At 51.1% G+C, this 15,695-nt stretch overlaps 1 protein-coding gene across 9 annotated transcripts in view; it reads right to left on the reverse strand.

Annotated features, from left to right (window-relative positions):
- Window positions 1–15,695, reverse strand: part of CACNA1E (calcium voltage-gated channel subunit alpha1 E) — a 371,824-nt gene that overhangs the window by 306,710 nt on the left and 49,419 nt on the right. For all 9 annotated transcript variants that reach the window (XR_004988714.2, XM_036442246.2, XM_045583159.1 and 6 more), the window contains exon 2: window positions 4,335–4,767. Coding sequence is in view for 8 of the 9 variants with exons in the window: in XM_036442246.2 (XP_036298139.1) it covers window positions 4,335–4,753 (419 nt within the window). In the remaining variant the exon portion in view is untranslated. The remainder of the gene's footprint in view (window positions 1–4,334; window positions 4,768–15,695) is intronic.

The raw sequence follows: 15,695 nt of genomic DNA on the forward strand, positions 1-15,695 counted from the left end.
CAATTTGCAGCACACCTGCAAGGTAAGTTCTAGTGCCCATCTCCACTGTAAGCAGGGAGAGAGGTCCCACAGTTTACAGGTAGCATTGCCAGCGTCAACCCCACCTGCTAGGAACTGGGTTCCTGCCATTTGCTGAGCACTGTGTCCTCACACAGGGGCTACTGACGTGGGCAGAAAATCCCAGGGGAACGAGATAGATGGTGACGTCAGAGGTCCCAGATGTGAATCCCCTCGAAGGTGTGTGATACTGCATGACGACTGCCGCTCATCAAGCCTTCATTTCCTCGTGTGTAAAACCACATTGTGTGTGTGTTTGCATCTTGCAAGTACCTACTCAGTGTCTATTACGTGCTGGGCAATGTTGTAAGTGACAGAGACACAATGGGGAGCAGACACGCTTCTCTGCTTCATAGTCTAGTGGAGGATACAGATGTGTAAACAGGCAATTACAAGGGTGTGATAAGTACTATGATTACTGAGCCACGGAGTAAGTTTTACCAACCTACGCAGACTTGCAAGTTACACAGAATTTCCTTTCTTCCAAATCCACACGCAGTAAGGGTCCCAGATGAGACGTGTCTAGTCTGTATAGCTCGCATTATCATACACGACACATGCAAAGCACATGGCCAGTGAATGGCGGCGGCCATCATGACCTCCTGGGTCTTCCAATCTAGCACCGCCTGTAATTTTGAGGCCCACTTTTCCTTACTGTAAATGAGGGATGACAACCGCTAGTTCACAGGGTCATGGAAAGGGCCAGGGGAGACAGTACATAGGAAAACATTTGGCAAACTGAATGGAATTATATTAAAATACCAATAAAACATGGTTTCATGCCCACTTGCTAAAACTAAAAACTTAGCACACGAGGGATACTTGGTGTTAGCCGAGAGGTCTGTAACCAGCACACTGGGCCGGAGGAAAGCTATTAAAAAGGTTCTTTGGCCTGGCCAGTGTGGCTTAGCAGTTGAGTTTCAACTTATGAAGTAGGAGGTCACCGATTCGATTCTCAGTCAAGAACATGCCAGGGTTGTGGGCCTGATCCCCAGTAGGGGGCGTGCAGGAAGCGCCTGATCCCCAGTAGGGGGCGTGCAGGAAGCAGCCGATCAAAGATTCTCATCATTGATGCTTCTATCTCTCTCCCTCTCTCTTCCTCTTTGAAATCAATAATAATAATAAAAAAATGTACTGGGTTGTTGTTGGCCTTGTTTAAGGTTCTTTGGGAAATACCAGCCTGCACAAGGAAACTTGCTCTGAGTTACCCACAGGAAAAAACACCCTTCCCGCGAGGCCTCCTCCTCTCTCACCTCCTTCTACTACCAGCTTTGTCCCTCCCTTCCCCACCAGCCCAAGGCACCAAATGCTGGAAACTTCCCAGGCTGGGTCCTCATCTGCTTTGTGCATCACCAGAGTCCTGAGTTGGTGCTAGGGAGGCAGGGTTTGTAACGCTGTCAGGTGTGCCGTGGGCAGTCAGCTTTGTGGGCAGTGAGTGGGCCCTGGGGTTGGACTGGGGTTGGGGGGGGGAGGGGAGTGGCAGGGACACTGACAGAGAATGCTTCCTGATTTCCTACTGTGGCTGCCTCTGTCCCAGAGCAGAGGATCTGTCTATAAAATGAAAGAGAAGCCAGAGGCAGGAGACAGAAGAGAGGAGAAGGCTCTGTCTCTCTGTGGTATGCAGTAGGCACAGGGTCCTGGGTCCTGAGCAGCCCTGAAGGGGGCAGAAGAGAGACGCCCCACACCCCCTGCTGACTGTTCAGGTGGAAGACCCTGTGCAGTCACAACCTGCACAGCCACAGGGCCGGCCCAGGACACTCAGCTGCCTCTTTCCCTGGAAGCCAGCTGGCTGGAGCAGGTTTCCCTTCCGCTCCGTACACTTATTTCCGTTCTTAAAATGAGTATTTATTGTGATCCAACTACCTACAAGGCAGTGTTCTGTACGCTGCAGACAAAGTCCTGCTTTCAACAAGCTTACACTCCATCCAGCCCTGGCCGGACCACCTCACATTTTCTTTTCACCCCACTGCACTGGACCTGCTCGTCACCCAATGACACGGCTCCCATGGTCGCCTCCATGTTGCCAGACCAGCCTTCCTCCCCCAGCCTCATGGTATCTTCCCTCTCGGCAGCACCCCACACGAACGGCTGTGATGAACACGCTCCTCTTTCCACGCTGGTGTCTCTGTGCTCTCGGGCTTTCCTCTGACCTCCCGGCCACTCCTTCTCAACCTCTACATGGCCCCTCCGCCAGGGCCACTGGTCTCCATGGCTACCCTGAAGAAGGCTGATATGGCCATTGGTCTGTCTGCTGGGCTCCACCTTCTCATGGAGCCCAGGTGAAAACACAGTCTCACAACCATCCTCGCCAGCACCCCACGTAGGCGGCTGCTATTAGACTACGGATCCTCCAGCTAGCAAACGTTTCACTTAGAGAAAGGCGTCAGTGCTAGTGTGGTGAAGCTAGTTTTTCAGGGAGATTGTAGGCATTCTAGTTAGGCCATATGACACAGTGAGTGGCAGGAAGAATGTGCAAGACAGTCTCTGGCCTCGAGTTGTCTTCCTGAGCATCCTCGACAAGACGTAGGTGTATACAAATATAGTGCTTTTGAATATAAAGAAATCCCAGTCATCAGAGCTGCATGGTAGTCAAATATTCATCCACTTCCTCCTATTGGTTTTCAAAGCCACGATGAGGCAACTGAATCCAGGTCACACCACTGGGTGGTCCTGGCAATGAGACCCCAGCCAGTGCTCTTGCCTCGGCATCTCAATGGGTGGTTGAGACAAGAAGTTAAGTGCTGTGGGAAGTGGAATAAAAGGCCCTCTATCATTGAAGTTAAAAGCATGGATTCTGGAACCAAACTGCCAGGGTTCAAATCATGAATCAATTACAAATCACAGCAACAAGGCAGCACGTCCTGGAGTCACCTCAGAAAGTCACTGAACTCCTCTGTGCCTCACTGTTTAAATGTGGACCATCATTATACTACCTCACAAGAATAGTGAGGATTAGCATCTATATATATATAAAAGCCAGGAGACCAGAACAATAGAATGACCTGAACAACCCATTGTTACGACGCACACTATGGCAGACAACCAGCCCGATTGGGCCCCGACTGGCACCCCCTCAACCTCCTGCTACCCCTCCTCCAGGCCGGGTCCACCCCTGATCAATCGCCCCCTGCAGCCCCTCCCTCTAGCTAGCCTGGCCCAATCAGCCCCCCTCAGGGCAGGCCGGCTGGACCCCACCTGTGCATGAATTCATACACTGGCCTTTAGTGAGTTAAAAATATAGATAAGGTGCTTAGAATGCTGTTGGCACTTGGAGAGAGCTGGTAAGGTTTTATAAACTAATGGCATTTCAAAATGAACAACAGGAAAAAAAGGTTTGTTGAGATCTGTGTGGGTGCCCAGTGCCTTTCTGAATCCCAGGATTCCGGCATGCATCAGGGCTCAGTGAATGAACAAACAAACTAATGCACAGACTAACACACACAGGGAAAGACCAACAGAGACCAGCTCATGGACTCCTGTCCACTGGAACCATGTAGATAGGTTCCACCAGGATCAAAAAGCACCTGTTGCTAGTTTCTTTGCCCTTCACAGCTCAACAATCTAAGGCAAGAGGCAATAAACACATACAGGCCACAGGACACGCAAACATGCAGAATAAACACTGGCATCCAAAGACAAAGCAAAGCCCTGTGGTGTGGGATAAACCTGGGGAGATTGAGAATTAAAGGAAATATGATCTTCCTTCAATGTATGACTCCTGGGAAGAAAAACCAAAGTTCTCAACAGACGCAAATTAAGTGAAAGGCGGCCAAAGACAGAACGGAGATTCTTTTGCTCTGTCCAAAAAGATCAGGGGTCAAGTTACGGACACAGATCTTGGTCAGTCTTTTCCATCCACTAAAGACTGGCCCCAAAATGGAATCATTCACCGAGGATGGCATTAGAAAGAGCAGGGCCAGCCGCAGCTCCAGAGGAATGACCAGACCTAGATGACACTCATTTGGGTGGCTTCTCTGAAGTTTACAGAGCTCCCCTTTTCAGGGAAGTCAGTATGAAACAGACCCGCATCCTTTCCCATGGCTCTTAGTAAACTGTGTTTTGGGGAGCATCTGACAGGCGTTGACCCACAGCTGGTGAATGAGATGGGGGCTACTGGCAGGGGCCTCTTTAGAGACACACGCATCTGTCTCCCTGGGCCCTTAGTCATGGGAAACCCCGCCCCCTTAAGATCCCAGACAGGGCCTTGCCCACTGCCGCTCATCCTGCCCAGCTGGGCCACTCCCCAGGACCCACCCCCGCACCCCCGTAGTACTCACTCCCACTCTTTGCGTCGGGCCTGCGGGGTGCTCTGCATCTTGTGCGCCTCGTGGGCCTTGATGATGTCGCGCTGCTCGATGAGGCCCCCGCGCCTCCGCTTTATCACATCGGGGCTCACAGGGAGGAAGGGGCTGGAGCTGCCCTCCCAGCCGGTGCCCTCGCCCTCCTGCACCGGGAAGAAGTTGTCCAAGCCAGAGGCAGCGGTGTGCGGGGAGGCCGGCAGGATGCCCACTTCCTCGGAGGCGTCGGCTTCGAGCAGGGCGCACTGCTGGGGTCGCCATGCCTCCTCCTCGGGCAGAGCCAGCACGTGGCGGTGGTGGCCCGCGGACCCTGGCTCAGGGCTCCCGCCTGCAGCTGGGTAGGGGATGGGTTCCGGTAGCCTGCGGCCTGGACTCAGTCCACGCATCTCGGGCACCATCACAGAACATTGCTCTGTGGGAGGGGGAGGAAAGAGGTGATAAAGGAGAGGCGTGGGGAAGGGGAGGAAGGGTTGGGCACAAGGGAAACAGAAGAGAAAAGGGTTAATGGCATTGTCCTCCAGAACAAGACTCAGACTTGTTCACAGGAAGCGATCAGTTATGGCTGAACCCAGGAGCATCCAGGGCACCCACCAGGCCGGCTGCCAGAGGCTGGTACCAAGAGCTGAGCACAACCGACTGGATTTCTGCCCCATACACGTCACAGCCTGGTGCAGAAGACACGGGTCAAAGAAATAACCGGATGCAACAGGGACAAATGTCCAGGGTGCTGCTTTCTGCAAGGGGAATGAGCTAACCCAAGGGCTAGCTGAGGTTTCTCTCCCGCTGGAGGGGAAGACTTTCTCCCCAAACCCTGGTTCCTCTAGCGAGCTCCACACCCTGCTGCCCTCACTCTCATTCTCTCTGTGCCAGCCCTGGGCACACTGAGATAAGCTGGATTGAGCCCACGTGCTCCTCTTGGGAGAAACAGGAAGAACAATTCTGACCACACGACATGTCATGCCAGACTGAGGTGGGCGTGGACCTACCTGAGCTTCTGGGGACACCCCAGCCCATCTGGGGGTGGTCAGGAGGGCTTGGTGGAGAGGAGGCCTGGGCTGGGTTTCATTAGAACTTGCCCGGTGAGGGACAGGAGAGGATCACAGGTGAGAAAGGAAGAGCATGTGCCAAAGGATTCAGAGACAGTTCCCATAGCAAGCCTGAGGCCGGGGGCAGTCCTTCTGGTTGGAGAGGCTCTGAACTTGCCAACTTTCAACAATACCCGCTGTCTCCCTCCCAACACCTCAATCCCCAGCCTTTTCCCACCCACATTCCAAGCCAGGCTCCTCGTAACCACACATGGCACACACATGCCCTGGGCTCTAAGAAGGGCCCTGCACTCTCCATATTCGGAGAAGCCATGGCATCCAGCTCACTCACCCAGTGCTTCCTGAGCACCCACTGTGCACTGGGGAGGAGAGGGGCCCTCCCAGAATGCTGTCCCCCAGCCCCTGGCCCTGCCTCCCCTGGTGACGCGTCTTCCTTCATGGGGACGTGCTGGTCAGAACTGCATCCTCGGCCACCAGGGCTGAGTCAAGCGAGCCAGGGGAGGGAAGTCGAGGGTCCGGCGTGAGCTGAGCTCGGTGGGGAGCAGGAAGGCAGGAGAATAGACAATTCGGATCCTGCAAATAGTGGGGCGGGTCCCTAGAAAGAGTGATTCATGCTCCTCACGTTGTCATTCTGTCTCAACTGCGCTTGATGGATTTTAAATTTATCCTCCATTCCTACGATGTTTAAATGTCTCTCCCGCACCACACACAGACACTCAGCCCTCCCTGGGCTGCTCCCACTCCCTCCCAAGCCTCAGCACCACCAGAAATGCTAGCAATCTCCTCTCTCTCCCGGCCCTCCATGGTGAAGGTCTGCTGGGCCACCCTCTTGGCTCTCACCAGGCCACCGGGACCTGGTCCCGGGCCTCTGCTTCCTGGCACATCACACCATCTCTTTCCTTCTTGGATCCCCCTTCCCAGACACTGTGCCAATTTCAATTACATCTTTGCCAAAATTATAGCAGCAATAATATGCGCTGCAGAGCTCCCGTTTCAACGGAATCAATTTTACGAATATCAAAACATGAAATTATCTCATCTTTCCTTTAAGAATTCCTGTTAAACAACCCTTCTATTATTGATATAAATGTTCATCAAGGAAATCTGTCGCCCCTGCCGCCTGCCAAGCCGGCCAGTCCCCAGGTCTGGCGATCATGTGGCTGAGAGAGCCCCTTCTCTCTCAGGCAATCTAGACAAGACTGAGCTAGGTATTCCCGGGAAGGACAGCTGAATCTACTCTACTCTTAGCCTGTCCTCATTCCCTAAATCCCAGCATTCCTTGAGTTCTTTGAGATCAGGGATTTGGTTTTATCTTTCTATATTCAGCACCTGTATTGGGTCCAACACATACTAGGCTGTTGTGGTGATCATTAGTACCCAATATTCTGGCCACCCCCCTCCTGGGCACATAGTAGGATGTACTTTCTGGCTCAGGGTCATGTGATCATTCTGGCCCCTGAGTTGGGAGTATAGTGATGAGAGTCACTTCAAGGCCAAGCATTTAAATACCACGAGAGCTCTCGAGACCCAGAGGATGTCCAAGTCTTTCCCTGAAGGACCAGTTAGTAAATATCTGAGACTTTGCAGGCCGTGCCATTTCTGTTGCAGCTACTCAAATTCTGCTGTTGTAGCATGAAAGCAACCAGACAGTACATAAATGAATGTGTGGGACTGTGTGCTGATAAAACTTTATTTGTAAACTCAGGTATATTTCTCACTTTCAACTGTGTCTCTTGGGCTCCATCACTGTCCCTCCGTCTGTGCCCAGTGGTGCAGGTTCTACAGAGCACTGGGAAAAGGAGGGAATGGAGACCCACAAAACAGAGTCTGGGTTGCCCGCACCACATCACGTGAGGAGCTTCCTGAGGGCAGAGTGGCCCCACCCCAGTCCCTAACCCAAGGAAAGCAAGCCTGCTGCTTTGCGATACGGCCCAGGCACTTCTCTAACTTTCACTTTCCACCCACCTCTCTCCTCATTCTTATTTGCTCTATTTGGCTAATGAGCAGGGGATGGCACTTTAAATGATGGGCTGGGGGAGGTCTGGGCAGGAAAAGAGCCAAGTGACACCATACTAATGCCTCAGCCCCATCAAACTCTTCCCAGGCTTAGGGGGGCAGGAAGGGGCTCTCCTCTGCCACCCAGTCCCTAGCACCTAGCACCCTGCTCTGCCGGACACGCCAGCCAGTGGTGAGAGTCCCTCCTGCTCTACATCTTCTCCTCTCCCATCCTTCCACAAGGAAGATTTTCCATCTTTGCACCGCATTTCTCAATCTCTCAATCTCTCTCTCTCTCTCTCTCTCTCTCTCTCTCTCTCTCTCTCTCTCTCTCTCTCTCCATTCCCCTTTGAAATCAATAAGAGTATTTTTTAAAATAATAATTAATAAATAAAAATAAAAAACATCCTCCTGGGACTTTCCTCCAGAGAGTCTCACGCGGTAGCTCTTGGGTCGGCTTAGGAATCTACCTGTTTAAACAGCACCCATTCCCCCTGGGAATCACATCTTGACCAACACTGGCCTCAGAGCAGTGTATAGTTCCGAGAGGTTGTGCTGGGTTCATAAGAGGTGTCCTCTTGGGTGAATTAGGATGTTAAAGACCAAGGACAGTGCCCCTCTCACCGATTTTCAGTCTAGATCATAAAGTTACCCAAAATATGCAGGATGAGCCCTTGAAATCCCCACCACCACCATGACACACACACACAGACACACACACACACACACACACACACACACCCTGCAAAACTCTCCTCCTCTGGACTGGCGTCCGTTTTGCCCACCCCACATTCCTCTCTATATGTCTGTGTTGTTATGGTGACTGTTCGGGGATGGGCTAATGCCCAAAAGCAATTTGACAGGCTGGTGCGTTTTGAATGCAAACCAAGAACCAAGGAAAACATTCTGCTTCAATTTAGAGTGATCACTAAAACCACCATAGTCCCCGTGGGGGTGGGAAGAGCCCGCGATCTGGTGTCAGTCATGCTGCTTGCTAATTAAGTCACCTTGGGTAGGTCACTTCTCTCTGGGTCGGTTTCCTCACCTGAACAATGAGAATGTTTTACCACCTAAGGAAGTCCGCAGTGAGGATCAATCAAGACAACATCTGGGAAAGAACTTGGGAGACTGTATATGTTACTATGGAGGAAAGAGGAGAGATTGGGAGCCTGCAAGCTGGAACAAAGGGATGACTCATGGACAGAATGGAGGAGGATGGTGCAAAATTTCACCATGCCACTCAGAACAGTGTGCAATTTAAAATTTATGAGTGCTTTGTTTCTTAGATTTTTCCACTTAATATCTGTGCACTATGGTTGAATGCAGGTAAGAGAACCCACAGAAAGCAAAACCATGGCTAAGGGGGAACTACTGGACTGGACTCGGCCTTTGAAAGGAAAAGCAGCCATAGACAATACATGAACAAAGGGGTGTGGCTGTGTGTCCATAAAACTTTACTAACAAAAACAGCAGCTAACACCTGAGCCTAGAGCTTCCGAGTTCTCCACTCGCCTTTTTCTTTCCAGCCCAGAGACAAAGGGAAAAGAAGAGAGCGTGGCAGCCTGTGCAAGAGGCCTAGAAGCCTGACCTAGAAGGGGTGTGTATCACTCCCCTGCATCCCACTGGACAGACTCTGCCACCTGCCACTAGGTCCTGCTTAGCTGAAGTGCCAAGGAAGATGGACAAAACCACACTCCAAAGTCCTTGCAATCTCCATCCCACTGCTATTGCCTGTACAATGCTAGAACCACCAAAAGAAATACAGAGGAAATATTTACAAATATGTCAAATCTATTGAATATTGGCCAACTCACTGGGGTACTGATCCAATGCTGAAAAAAATTAGCCACACCGTAATGTGTACAGAGATTAACAAATATACTTTATGCAAAAGCAAGGGGAGAAACCCTAAATGTTGTGGTAAACATCAGTTCGCCAAAGGATTCTGACGATTTGGAAAACAAGACCTCAGAAATGTAAACTGTTGGGTCCTAATCAATTACATCGCAGGCTCCCATCACAGACGAATCTGTCACTACTGTCCTTTGATTCAAGGCTACGCCCTCACTTACCTGCCTGTCAGCTACAAGAAAGCAGAAACCACACTTGCCTTATTCACCACTGAATCCCTACCGGCCTGTCCCCACAGGCATTCAATAGGCGTCTATGAAAGGAAGGGATGCAGGGAGGGGAAGTGAGGAGGGGGCAGGACACAGAGAAAGGAAGATGCTCAGCAGTTGCCCACACTGTAATTTTGCTATTGTCACCAATGAGGCTTCTTTAGCTTTTGCAGAAATCCTTATAACTATACTTGAGTACAAGTGGTTTTAAGAGGCTTTTGCTTGCAACTTTCACATTTGCTTAAGTAGTCACATTTACTACCCAGGCCTTCCTGACTTAGAGAAGGGAAGGGAGCTCTTTCACATTTGCTTAAGTAGTCACATTTACTACCCAGGCCTTCCTGACTTAGAGAAGGGAAGGGAGAGGAGCCTTACTATACCACTGTGCAGAGGTCACCGAGGAAAGGACAAGATTCACCTCCATTGTGCGGTGGACGGAGCAAGTCACTGGAAGCCCTTTATGGTCCCCAAAGCAAGAAACCCCAGGGGTTAGGCCCATCACAGTAGCTTTAAAACAAAACAAAACAAAACAAAACAAAACAAAACAGCAGCAGTTACTTTTTAATCTAGACCAGTAGTGGGCAAACTCATTAGTCAACAGAGCCAAACATCAACAATACGATTGAAATTTCTTTTGAGAGCCAAATTTTTTAAACTTAAACTTCTTCTAATGCCACCTCTTCAAATAGACTCGCCCAGGCCGTGGTCTTTTGTGGAAGAGCCACACACAAGGGACCAAAGAGCCACATGTGGCTCGCGAGCTGCAGTTTGCTGACCACTGATCTAGACCAATAATTCCTTCTACAAGAGCAGCTCGAGATTCCTTGAGCATTTGTCACTTCTCCAGGATTTGTCCCTTCTCGTAGTCTCTCTACTTCCCTAAAGAACCAAGACATAAATAGACAAAGATAAAAAGGGGCCTGTGCTTTTCCTGAGGACCTCACAGGAAGTAGAAAACGAAGGACAGGATAGTATTCCTCAGAGAGCCTCTGGCAGAAAAAGTCACCAGGAGTCAGGAATGGTTCAGGCTGGCCTTGCGGAAACAGAGTGGCGGTGCCCAGTTGCCTGGCTGGCACAGAGGAGGGCTGGGGGCCAACGTCTGGGGGACCACATGTGTTCCCGGGAAGGTGTTTGCCAGCAGCAGGCTCTGGCGGCCAAATCCTCGGGGTTGCAAAGCTTCTCCAAGAGCCGCTCTTCTACCAAAACGCTTCTCGAGAGTCAGTCCCTGGAGCACTGGGAGCCCAGCTGGTGCCTGCTGACACCCCTCCCGCCCACGGCGACCAAGAGTACTTGAGTTGACTTCCTGAGAAGTCATTTTTTAAGCAGAAGTCGGTTATTGCCACAGTGGAGTTGAGACAGCACTGTTTATGCAGCCAGATGGAATCCTCTCTGAGCTTAATACCAGTGCAGCTGTCAAAGGCCCTCGCCCGGGAGCAGCCCTCACCCGGGGCTCTAAGGAAGGAACATGGTCTACTCTGAGCGTCGGTCTGAACTGCCACCTAGAGAAACAAGTGCCAAGTCCCACGCCTGGCATTCCAGGTCTCCACGATGTGGCTACAGCCCTCGAGGGCCTTGCATGTCGGCCCATCGTGAGCCCCTGTGGGGGTGGCCGTGCCTCCAGATCCTGAGCTCTGCCCACGTCTGCCAGCACTCGCCGATCCACCTGGGCAGCACCAGATGCCAGACCTGTCTCACCCCCCGGCCTTTGTCCAGCCCCCTTCTCAGCTGTGATCAGACAGACCCGTGGGAAATTACAAAGAAAGATCACGGCAATGAGCTGGATACTCCGGTGCCCAAGGGAAATGGAAAAGGGGAGACAGGCCCCGTCAAAGCTGTTCTGGTCTCTTTGCTTTCGGACTCTTTTCCTGCGTCCCACCCCCAGGCCTGTGCGCTCTAATTGCTCGGTGTTATGCCTTTTCTCCTGGCCACTTCTTGTGTATTTTACCGCAGAATTGCTAATCATTATAATTAACCTGTTTTTTAAGCCAATGAATTCACTAAGAACAAAATACATATCTCAAGGGTAAGATGACCTGAAGGATTTTTTGATGCGATCAATATACATAGTGGTCGGTGCTGGTAATTCCAGTTTTGCCATTCGGGCCAGCATGCCCCAGAGTTGTGCAAGATGATACAGGGCACTTGTAACATTAGACCAACAATTCAACCAAACTGAAAAGCCTGCGTCCCTCCAACAAGCCAAAAAGAAAATCGGTAGCAAGCAGTACCGATTGTGCAGTGGCTCCATCTCCCAGGTGGGTCCTGGTTGGCCTAAGCCAGTGGTCGGCAAACTCAATGTCAACAGAGCCAAATATCAACAGTACAACGACTGAAATTTCTTTTGAGAGCCACATTTTTTAAACTTAAACTTCTTCTAATGCCACTTCAATATAGACTCGACCAGGCCGTGGTATTTTGTGGAAGAGCCATGCTCAAGGGGCCAAAGAGCTTCATGTGGCTCCTGAGCCACAGTTTGCCAACCAGGGCCTAAGCTACTCAACATAACTCCATCCCTTTGCCAGCAGTTAGTTAGGAGAGCATACATGACCCAGGAAGGCCAATGAAGTAAAAGGCACAGCTCACTGGGGCTGTGGGGGAAAGTCTCCCAACCTTTAAGGGAAACTTGTAAGGGAATTCCCTCTGGACATCGAAGAGAACCTGGGGACTGCTGCCACCACTTCACTGCCAACCTGAGAATAAAGCTGCCCCCTGGAGGAATGCTGGGCCAACACAGTCATAGGCCATGAAGATGGCACCACCAAGTCCGGTCCATCTGGATGCCACCCCACTCTGGACCCGCTCTGGACAACCAGCAATCCGAGGCAGTACAGCTCCCGGTGGCTGCAGCCCCATCATTCGAGTTAGATTCTCTGTTACTTGCACCCCCAAAGCATATCAACTGAAGGATCCCCCATAGCCACCCACACCATGATGAGATTTAACAACTCCACAGCCCGCCAACCATTTAATGGTTTTGGTCACAGCAGGGAATGGGGCATGCCCTCACCCTCCTCTACGTGGTTTTTTGATATGGCTCATCTTTTATACTAGTACATAGATACTATAATAGTCTGGCATCAAATTCTTGAGACTAGGATTCTAATTCTAAGAATCCTTGGAATAATGGGGCAATGACTCAACCCAAAATGAATAAAGTTAAAATTCCACAGAGCCAGCAGGAAGGTTCCGGTGGGGAAAGGAACATTACAATAGGATTATGCGGTGGTGGGGGGGAGGGGGGGGGAGAGACTAGTTGCAATTTAATGATTGAGTGAGCACAGGAGACACCCCCACCATCATTATCATCATCAGCATCAATAAATACGATGGTTAATATTAACTTTTTATTTTATGCCAGGTACTGTATCAAAGGTCTTTCATACACTAGGTCCTTTATGGTTTCACTGAATTCTTTTTTAAAAATCTTACAAAGCAACTATTACTCACTGAGTTTTACAAAGGAAGAAACCACAACATCAAAGGGGGAAGTGGCTCCCCGAGGTTGGGGTTGCAGTCAGGGAGTGACAGAGCCACTAACCCAGGTCTGACGGACTCCAGGGCCCTGCTGCCTGTCACCCCTGCCCTGCTGGGCTCGACAGGAGCAATAGCAATGGCAGCCATAGCTTCCCCAGACGGAACACTCACTCAGCGCCAGAAATTCATGTCTATTCGCCGCTCTAAGTATTGTTACTACCGTATGATCCTTTAATAATGGAAACCTCCCCAAGGCCATGCAGCTATCACCCTGAATCTGAGCTACAGTATCTGACTGCTCACCTAACGTCTCTCTGGGCAGATGCACTTTGAAAGTGGATGGAACCTCAAGTGGTCCCGTCCCATGGGTACAAGTTCGACTGCATGTTTCATGACCACATGCACAGGTGTGTGTAGGGGGTAATATGCCCATGCATGTGGGTGCCAGCTTCTCCCTGCTCCTGCCGCAGGCCTGGTGCCACGCCTTCCTGCAGGTCGGTGTAGAAGCAGAGTGATGGTTAGTGCCACTTTCTAACTAAGCCCAGGGCTGCCCGGGGCAGAGAATGCTCTTGGCTTGACACAGTCCCTTCCCTCCCAGGCAGCACCATGCAGGTCATCACAGGGCAGGCGCTGGGACGGCTCAGATGGGTGGGAAAGGGGGCGGGCACCACATCATCTTGTCATCAGCTGACTCAGCGGCTCGGCTCTGGGATGAAACAAGGAGGAAATGGGCAACTGAGCCTTGGGATCTTTCCACCTCCTGTCCTGGGCTGGCATTTCCTCTCTCTCTCTCTCTCTCTCTCTCTCTCTCTCTCTCTCTCTCTCTCTCTCTCTCTCCACCTTAATGCCCTCCCCACCCTCCAGTTGCCACAGTCCCAACACCATTCTCCAACTGTTGCCAAATTCCTAACTGTCTTCACCATAATCTCGTACCAAAATTCCTCCATGATTAAGGCAACCTGACTATTCAATTCAAACATTAAAGCAATTCTTTGCTGATTTACACACTTACATATAAGAAATGTCTCATATAGTTGCCTATGTTGCAAAACCATAATTACGTGAGACTGAGGAGCCCCAGAAGGGCTGGACCCTGCATCATCACATGGTAGTCCACCCTGCTTTTCCCATCCCCCATCCCAGGCTCTTAATTATAGGTGAAATAAGTCATTTCCATGCACGAGCACCTCCTAAGGTGCTAGTGAGCCGGGGAGCTGGGCTGTGACAGCCAGGCAGTGCTAACAAGAGGTGAGATAAGAAGGGGGGAGGGGGGCTCCCCAGATTGAACACTCAGAGCAGAAGGCAAAACCCAGGACGCCCCTTCCATCCAGCATACATTGTCCAAGCATGTTCACCTGATTTCTTCTGTAGGAAAGTCAACGCCATTTTCACTGGGACTGAATGACAGGCATATGGATGCTCTGTGGTAAGACATCCTCCCCTGCCAATCACACAAATCATAAACATAAATTACCTGCTTTTGAGCCAAACACCATACTAAACGCTTCCCACGCCTTCTATCTAACCTTCTCGGTAATCTTTACGTTTTTTAATGAAAGGACTCATTCTCATTCATCCAACCATTTATTGACGCAATCCACTGATAATGAGCACCTGTCACACGCCAAGCATTGTGCTGGGCATCCCGGTGAAAAGCAGGCCAGTAAACAGACTCTGACGTGACCCCATGGTCAGTGCTCACAGGAGAGACAGGATAAGGGGCTTGGGGAGTCCACAGCAGGCCCTGGAGAGCTGGGGAGGCTGCCAGGAGGATGGGTCATTGACGCAGAGAACTGAGCATTATGTAAGAGTCAGCCAGGCCGGGGGGGGGGGGGGGGAGAGCGGTGGGGGGCGCGCGTTGGGGTGGGTTACGTTTTAAACAGTGTGGTTGGGGTAGGCCTCACTGCGAGGTGACACATGAGCAAACTGGAGATGGGAAGGGGGGGTGCAATTCAGAGAGCTGGGGAGACAAGCACGGCAGTGCAAAGCCCTCAGGAGGTGCTTGCCTCGCGCGTTCCAAGAGCAGCAAGAGGACTGGAGTAGCCAGAGCAGGAGCAGCAGGACATCACACGAAGGGCCTTCCATGCAGGGCCTTTGCCTTTTGCTGGGAGTGAAAAGAAAAGCCACCGGAGGCTTGTAAGCAGAGTCATGGCACTGTCCTCCTCGGCTGGTGCCGAGCACAGACTGGCAGGCAGCAGGGGCAAAGGCCAGGAGGCCAATCGGAAGCGATTACAGCAAAAAAGCAGGAAGGGTGTCTGCTTCCCTCTCTGGAACCCTGGGAGAGAGCGCCATCCACAGGAACTCAGCCCACCGCGAGGGAGGCAGAGAGAGAGAGCCTAAGAGAGCCGTGGGCCTCCTAATGTGACACGGGAGGATTTCTGAAGATTTCCCACCTTGAGCACAACAGCCCTGCGTACAGGCCGGAGCCGGGGAGCTCGCCATAGGCCTGACCTGACCAGCGCCCCACCCCAATGCCAGGCCAGGAAAGCTCAATGCCAAGAAGGGGTAGAAGACAGACTGTTCGCTAACTATATAATGTATAATAATAAGTAACAAAACAAAAATTCCAACCATGAATTAACTAGAAAATCTCAGGCTAGACCCAAGGAAAAACATGTTGTTTTCCATTAAAGTGGCTGGTGACTCAGAAATCAAACAAGGTTCTGGAAATAATGTGAGCTACATTTTTTAAAAAATGGGTTTTT

Source organism: Pipistrellus kuhlii, unplaced genomic scaffold (assembly GCF_014108245.1).
Source record: "Pipistrellus kuhlii isolate mPipKuh1 unplaced genomic scaffold, mPipKuh1.p scaffold_m20_p_18, whole genome shotgun sequence".
Classification (NCBI taxonomy): Eukaryota; Metazoa; Chordata; class Mammalia; order Chiroptera; family Vespertilionidae; genus Pipistrellus; species Pipistrellus kuhlii.